The sequence below is a fragment of the Anarrhichthys ocellatus genome, unplaced genomic scaffold, assembly GCF_004355925.1.
Source record: "Anarrhichthys ocellatus isolate YVR2014 unplaced genomic scaffold, GSC_Weel_1.0 scaffold3, whole genome shotgun sequence".
Taxonomy (NCBI): domain Eukaryota; kingdom Metazoa; phylum Chordata; class Actinopteri; order Perciformes; family Anarhichadidae; genus Anarrhichthys; species Anarrhichthys ocellatus.
Genome location: NW_022280033.1, coordinates 4,776,667 through 4,784,422, shown reverse-complemented (window position 1 = coordinate 4,784,422; position 7,756 = coordinate 4,776,667). Strand labels below are relative to the sequence as shown.

The 7,756-nt window shown below is 41.6% G+C and overlaps 1 protein-coding gene across 1 annotated transcript in view; it reads left to right on the top strand.

Moving 5' to 3' along the window:
* Positions 1-7,098, top strand: part of LOC116401082 (calmodulin-lysine N-methyltransferase-like) — a 22,897-nt gene extending 15,799 nt beyond the window's left edge. Inside the window, exon 4 of the mRNA XM_031879309.1 lies at positions 778-7,098. Within this exon, the coding sequence (XP_031735169.1) occupies positions 778-950 (173 nt within the window). The 3' untranslated portion in view covers positions 951-7,098. The remainder of the gene's footprint in view (positions 1-777) is intronic.
* The last annotated feature ends 658 nt before the right edge of the window (positions 7,099-7,756 follow it).

Below are 7,756 nucleotides of genomic sequence, written 5' to 3'. Positions count from 1 at the left end.
ACACACACACACACACACACACACACACACACACACACACACACACATGCAGAGGAACAGAGATACAAAGATACAAGAGGGCAGATTCACAGAGTGGGTACCACAGATGTGTAAAATTACTTTTGCTCAGTATCTATGGTGCTCAATTAACATTCTCATAGAATACTGTTCATAAAGGCACAAGCTCTGCTGATGAAATTAGCAGGAGTCCTGCAGTGTTGTAAATTCCTTCCAGTTTTCGAAGAATAACTCGGCTCTGGAAAACAAAAACTGGATGACAGAAAATCCACTTCCAGCGTATTTTCTTCTTGTGAGAAATAATGAAAAGTAACTCCGCCAACAGACTTAATAGATCCTCTTGGTCTTCTTAAGTTCTAAAATAGTTTTTAATCTTTTAACCGTGTACGTCGGGTAGAGCAAGAGCGGAATTCTCTAGAAAGAGGAATTGTACTGACCAAATTTCTTTTAAATTAAATTAGATTTCTTTGAATTTCTAGAACTTTTTATTAAATGTTTTGGACTTTTTCTATCGATGTTATGCAACTATGTACATGTGTAAATATTTGCTTCGTTATATAGTCAACAACATGTCAAGTAAGCTGATTGGTCGATCCAAAGTCCTGTCTGGAGATGGGTTTGAAACAGAAAATTAACCCTTTGTATGTTCGTATATCCTGTAGAAGCATCATAATACGGCTGTTTGTATGTGCAACACAAGCATATGACGCCTCAGCCTCGTGCTACACTTAGTTTGTGCATTTCCGTTTTATTATAAAGCATTCAGGACACCGATTTTGACCTGCACCAGACAGACAGACAGACCAATATTCCTCTCTGGTCCCTTTCCTGTGTCAGGAGGGGACGAAGACAAACAGGTGATGTCACTTCCTGCTGAGGACAATCATACAGGAACAGGCCAGGAGCCTCCAGAAATGCTGTCTTCGCCATAACAACCCTGACCACAGCCAAGATCACACACACACACGCACACCAGCACACACACACACACACACACACACACACACACACACACACTAGCACTATTGTTAGCTCCAAACTGTTCGGCTCGGTTTATTGACATAATTTCTGCAGCATTGTACATTTCTGTCTGTCTGTGTGTCTTTTTCCCTGATCTCACTTCCTTCATGCTTTTCTATCTCCTTCTTATTTCGTCAGTTTCAACACTGTGCGTTTGTTTCTCATACACGTTGCATTTGGTGAAATATCTCTCACCTCCGCCAGCATCATGCTGCATGTTTAGTGGTGTCAGTCTTTACACAGCTTACTCTTCATCAACAAAAGCACATCAATCTGAAACTGCTGGAAAACACTTTGACATCTTAAATATTTAGTAAAAGTTGCAGCTTGGGTGGGTGGCCAGTGTGTACTATGTAACTGCTGCGTCCTTTGTTGGAATCTGGCTGTCAGCCTGTCTACGTCTTTCCCTTTATTTCTTGTCAAGTCTCTGCTATCAAATAAAAATGACAAAAGGCCAAAAGGAAAAACAAAATCAACTAAACCTTTAAGACGTGTGGGATATTGTTGACATGATCACTCACTTTACATATTGTTTACAAGGTATTTCTAGCATCACCAATGTAATCATCCCTGTTTGATTACAGAAAAGTAAATAATGATAAGTGATAGTTATTTATATAGCCTTTTAGATTGGGACAATGTCCAGCCTTGTAATTGTTCTTGCATGTATAGGGTCACCAATGAAAACAACACAATATAAAACCATGAACATGTATAACATTTGTTGTCCCACTACATTATTTACTGTAAAGCAGCATGCTTTGTCGTGCACTTAAAGCAAGAACAAACGGTGAAGACCTCGTGGAGGCCACAGTGCTGCTCCCCTGACCTGCAGTACCTCCTCTGGCCTGAAGGTGGGAGCAGTGGCTGCAGTTTGACAGCTTAGCTGCAGTAGAGGAAGACCTGCAGCGCTCACAGAGCAGCTCCTGAACTACTGTCTACTTTTCTTGATTCAGTAAATACAACATACAATGACAGGATACAGTTACAAAGTGCAACAAGCTTATTCAAATAGTCTGGTGATTAATAGTCTGTGTTTATTTTGCTATCTGCATGTTTTTATCTCATCTGTTGCTCATCTGTTGCTGTGGGATTTAATAGATTTAAGGGAGTGTAGTTTCCTTTGTTTTGTTTTTGAGCTAACTTGTCCGTGTCCGTAAGGGTCTATTCTGTTCTGTTCTATTCTATTCTGTTCTATTCTATTCTTCTCTGTTTTCCAGGACTGACGTTGAGAAAATAGAGGGTACAGTGAACAGTTGATTACACATCGTCACTCTCTACGAATTTGCCTTGATGTGCGCTCTTATGTGTGCTCTTAATTGATTGACCCGTTGCTATGGATCGCCTTGTGGTCGGCCTCAGTCAATACTGCCAGGTCTTAGTATTCCTGGGTGAGGGAGGGAGCAGGAGAATGGGGGAGAAAGAAAGAATAAGAGAGAGGGAAGATATTGATCAGCTGCCTTGTGCATCGAATTCCAAGTTTACCTGACCTTCCAAACTGCTGCCATCATCACCCTCGTACACCGGTGACGGCCATTCCTCTCACGCTTTCTTCCTGCTTTCCTCACTTCCCTGTCTTGTCCCACTCCCGTGTGGATTTGTGCGTGTGTGTGTGTGTGTGTGAGCGAGTGTGTGAGCGAGCGTCCATTTCTTCTGTGTGCGTGTGTGTGTGTGTGTATGCATGCTTGAGCTGCAGATAAAGCCTAAATTGAGCTGTTTTGATTGTTCACTGAGAGTGCCCGCAGCACAAGGCCCCTCGGCTGAGGAGCACACACACACGCACACACGCGCGCGCACACACACACACACACACACTTCAGCCCCGCTCCAGTCACTCTGCTCTCTCTCTCCCCTGCCTTTCTATTAAGTGGTGTTGGCAACAGTAGTGAAAATTCTTTTAATTACTAGTCAGAATAACTTTCTGTCTCTGCGATGAAGCACTGAAAAACGCCTCCTGCATGTCTTAATGTCTCACAAGCACTAACACGGCTTTACAAGTCTAGTTTTTTTTTCGGGGCTGGGTTAGCTGTAGGGCTAACTATATGGAGGGTGTGTTTTGTTAAAGGTGACTCGTAAAAGAAATAGTTTTAGTGACTTAAGATTAGCTGTAATAAAGCTGTACTCAACTAAAGACATTTGTGGTCGTTAAGTATTCCTTTGGCTCATTTATATGATGACTTATAGAAAAATCATCTCTTTTGTAATATTGTTTGTCTTCAAATTGATGGAGTCATGTAGAAGGATGTCCTGGTCATGAAAGTTCAAAGAATATTCATGCAATTTATTGAGATGCCAGAGATGTGAGTTTTTCTAGTTGACCCTAAGGACAGATTAGTCGGGCTACCACCTCTTATTCATTTAGTGTTTCTTTTCCATTTGTATTCATTGCTATATAATGTCCACTATTCTTTGTGTACATTCTGAGGACTATAGACTGAGTGTGTGTTACATCTAGTGGTGCTCACATAGATTTACAGTCTAAAGTCAGTGTATGAATATGAAACACTAGTGTTATTAATATAAATACGATCAACACACGCATGTTAAGGTGCAAGAAGCCCAATTTTTTGCACACTTGGATCTAATGCAGATATTAATGATAAAACCAAACCCGTGGTCACATTTGACTCCACTGACGGTGTAGTGACTTCTAATGAGATATAAACAACGTGCTCCAGCTACTCAGAGGTCTCCCATGGGAATCCCTTTGCTCCTGTACCAGATTTACAGCGATGCATTGGCAAGTCTGGTGGTTTCACAGGGAAATACATATTTGTTGATTTGAAAAGGGAATGAACCTGAACCAGAGTCCAATGATACCATACAATTATGCAAATGCGCACTTAGAAACAAACTGCACGCAAATGATTTGGCGGAAACGCTTTAGGAGAGTGAGAGGTGTGTATGTGTACACATGGATGTTGGCATGCGAAAACAAATGCATTGGACATTGTTCTCTGTCTGTACGCAGGCACGCACGCACACACACGCACGCACACACACACACACACACACACACACACACACACACACACACACTCCAGGGATGATGTCTGGCTAGGTGGATAAAGTAGTGCTATTGTAATTCGATAGATGGCTTTCCCTAAGATAATCTGCCTTAAACAGATGATCATTTTGGGAGTAGATTTGATTGATGTGAGACAAGCAGGGAAAGAACAAGAGGGAGATGGAGAGAGAGAGAGAAGTGTGTCTGTATTTTTTAACTGTGTGTGTGTGTGTGTGTGTGTGTGTCTGAGAGAGAGAGCGAGAGAGAGAGAGACAGAAAATGAAAAGGGTATGTATGGTGAAGAACGTTATTTTGTGCCAGCTGGACTCTAAATGATGCTCAAACTGGGACTTCTCTGTCTCTCTTCGTGCTGTCATTGTTCATGTAACCAATCACACGTTCCTATTTTACCTTATTTTATGTCCTTGTTATTTAGCGTTTGTGATGCACATTCATGTTTAACTCTCAACATTTAAAAAAACTTTGCCCGTATTCTTCTTATTGTTGCAGCAGCTTTGATACACTTCGGCTCTTGTTTTATGATCTGTAAGACATTCTACAACATGTGGTTTGAGTTTAGGTTAGTTTTGGAAAATTAAAAATAATTTTAGGCAAGAGCAACCAGTTGCCCACATTTCTGAAATGGACCATGTTTGGTGAGGGTTTAGAAAGGGCTTGTTGGTCCAACTCTCAGATTTCAAGCTGGCAAAGCTTTAAATATGTCGTCGCTATGAAACTAACAGACACCGTAAATATAATTTGGAACTGGCCGGTTTTTAACGGGTCAGTTCACCTCCATGACACAAAACTACATTTGCTCTCTTGCCCCTTGTGGTTTCCTGCAACACAAATAGTATTGGTTTGTTTGGGGGAAATAAATCAAAGCCATCTGCGTGGTTAGATTACACGAAGTGAGGAAATAGATTTTTTTCGAATGTGGGAGAATTAACCTCACCCCCCTGTTAACCTTTCTCAAATGACAGTTCATTTGCACATACATTCATAATTCATGTGATTTAAACAGCTGTTTGTATTTTACTGTGGGTTACCAACTTTCCATCTTTGTGCCTCTCTCCTCATCAGAGGCTCAGTCTTCATCCGTTCCTGCTGATAACCCGAGTGGCCTTTATTACCTCTCTCTTCCTTCCTTTTTTCCTCTCACTTCTATCTGCAATATATTTTGTATTTTCTTCTCCCGTCTCACTCTCTCTGTCTGTCTCTGTCTCTCTGTCTCTCCGTCTCTGTCTCTCCGTTCTCCTCTCCCAACATAATCCTCTGCTCAAGCCCCTAGGTTGCCGTAGAAACATCAATAACATTCCTGCTTGACAACATCTTAGTGCATTAAAGTGGTCGTAGGGAGACTCGACCACTACGACAGCACACACACACACACACATACACACCACACACTGAAGGCCATCACTAGGATTCCTGCAAAAATAGCAACTACTCTGCCATGTTTGAGTAACAGAGGGAAAGAAATCAGTTGTGTAGATATTAAAACCTGAAGGATCTTCTACAATCTCAAGTACTCTCTTACTATCAAATTAATTCTGTCACATTTTCTTATAATTGGTGACGTAACAAAGACACTTTAATGCACACATTTGGTGCAGATAAAGAAATATTTTTTATGTTTCAATTTCTCTATTTTGGCATCTTTCTGCCATACATGTTCTTAATGGCTGCAGGGCGTTGTAGTGATTATCAAGAGGATTAGCTGTCGTCCACTCTGCTGCTTGGCTGTGGAGCAAGATCTACAGGGGGGCTTCAGGCTGCAACTAATGATTATTTCTGTTATTGATTAATCTGAAGAGAGTTGTCTCAATTAATCGTTAAATATCAGAAGATAGTGAAAATGCACATAAAAATGTCCAAAAGCCGGATGTAACATCGTCAAATGTCTTGTTTTGTCCACTATTTCGTTACCGATGCTAATAAACAAAGGGAAGTGGCTTATCCTCACATTGGAGATGCTGGAACCTCAACGTTATTGCTTGAAAAATCACCTACAACTAATCGATTATTAAAATAGTTGCAGACACATATTTTGTTGTCGATTCAGCTCCAGACAGTTTCACAAATGTGAAACTGATTTAACTGGTGTTTAAAATGGCTCTCATTTGGACACTTCTTGAGCGCTTATTTATGTGTTTTAGGAAGCTATTATACTGAGGAAAATGTGCCTTAAGGGTCAATAGACTTTTTCATAAAACCTTTTAGTTAGACCTTTTGGGTATTTTTATAACCAATATTCCTGCTCAGTATCTTAGTCACAAAGAAGTCTCTTCTGTTCACTCTCATGTGAAACAAGTGACATAAAACAAAGTAAGTGATTTCTGCAAGACAGCAACTGTTTTCTTGTCTTTTCTTTCCTTTTCTGTTGCTCTCTCTCTCTCTCTCTCTCTCTCTCTCTCTCTCTCTCTCTCTCTCTCTCAGAGAGAGAGAGAGAGAGAGACTGTAGCCGCTAGAGTCCACTCTCGGCTTAGAGTAACATCACATTCTGTCTCTCTGTCTGTCACTTTTTCCTCTGTCTGTCTGTCTGTCTGTCTCTCTTCCTCCCGCCCTCTCTCCTCGCTCAGTCCATCTCAATTAATACTCTCCCACCTCCCTTCGAGGGCCTATTATACATTAGCCCTCTAAATCCAATCTCATGGAAATTGCCAGAGAGTCTATAACGCTGCCAGTTTGACTGACACACCGCTGGACTTCAGGGCGAAGAATAGCTGAGCACCTACACATGCAAAACATACATACACGGACACACTGGAGTGGTCAGCCACACGCTCAATACGTTACTGAACATGAAACACACACACACACACACACACACACACAAAGCTGAGCTGTAGAGAATGCTTTTGAATACACACAGATGATTTATTGTTATACAGTACACAGGCAAAGAAAGAGAGGGTGTGTGTGTGTGTGTTTAGGGGGGATGCTCTCTTTTGGTGACAGCGGCTGCAGATTGTTCCATGGACAGACCTGTCATCATCCCAGTCAAATTATTCTGATTGGCTGCTGATTTCCTGATGGCGTCCCTCTGTGTGTGTGTGTGTGTGTGTGTGTGTGTGTGTGTGTGTGTGTGTGTGTGAGGGTGTGTTTGCTGTTTGATTGTGGGCCTGTGTGCTTGCATTCTTGCATATGGGATGTGTGTGTGTGTGTGTGTGTGTGTGTGTGCGCTTATGTTGTGTGATTTCCTGATGGAAGCCCCGTTTCATCATCTGATGCCATTCCCACCTGTCTCCACGGCGACTGTGCTGTGTCTAATCACTTGATGTGATTTGTGTTGGTAAAACAACGTACCTTCCTCTGATGAGGGCCTCCCCCCTAGTGTGTGTGTGTGTGTATATGTGTGTGTCTGTGTATATGTGTGTGTTTGATGCAGGCACCCTTCAGGGCTTCCAAATCAACATTGTCAAGATCCCGCTGTCCCATTATACAGAGACAAACCTTTTTGTCTGAGATATATATATATATATATATATATATATACACACACACACACACACACACACACACACTCCGGGCCAGATACATACTGCATTCATAGCAGATCCTTGTTCAACACTGTACAGTTGTCTTGTGAAGCAATCAGGACAGATTTTTATACCTTCCCAGTTTTACTTTACGATTTTACATTGGTGACTTTCACTCAGATACACACACACACACACACACACACACACACACACACACACACACACA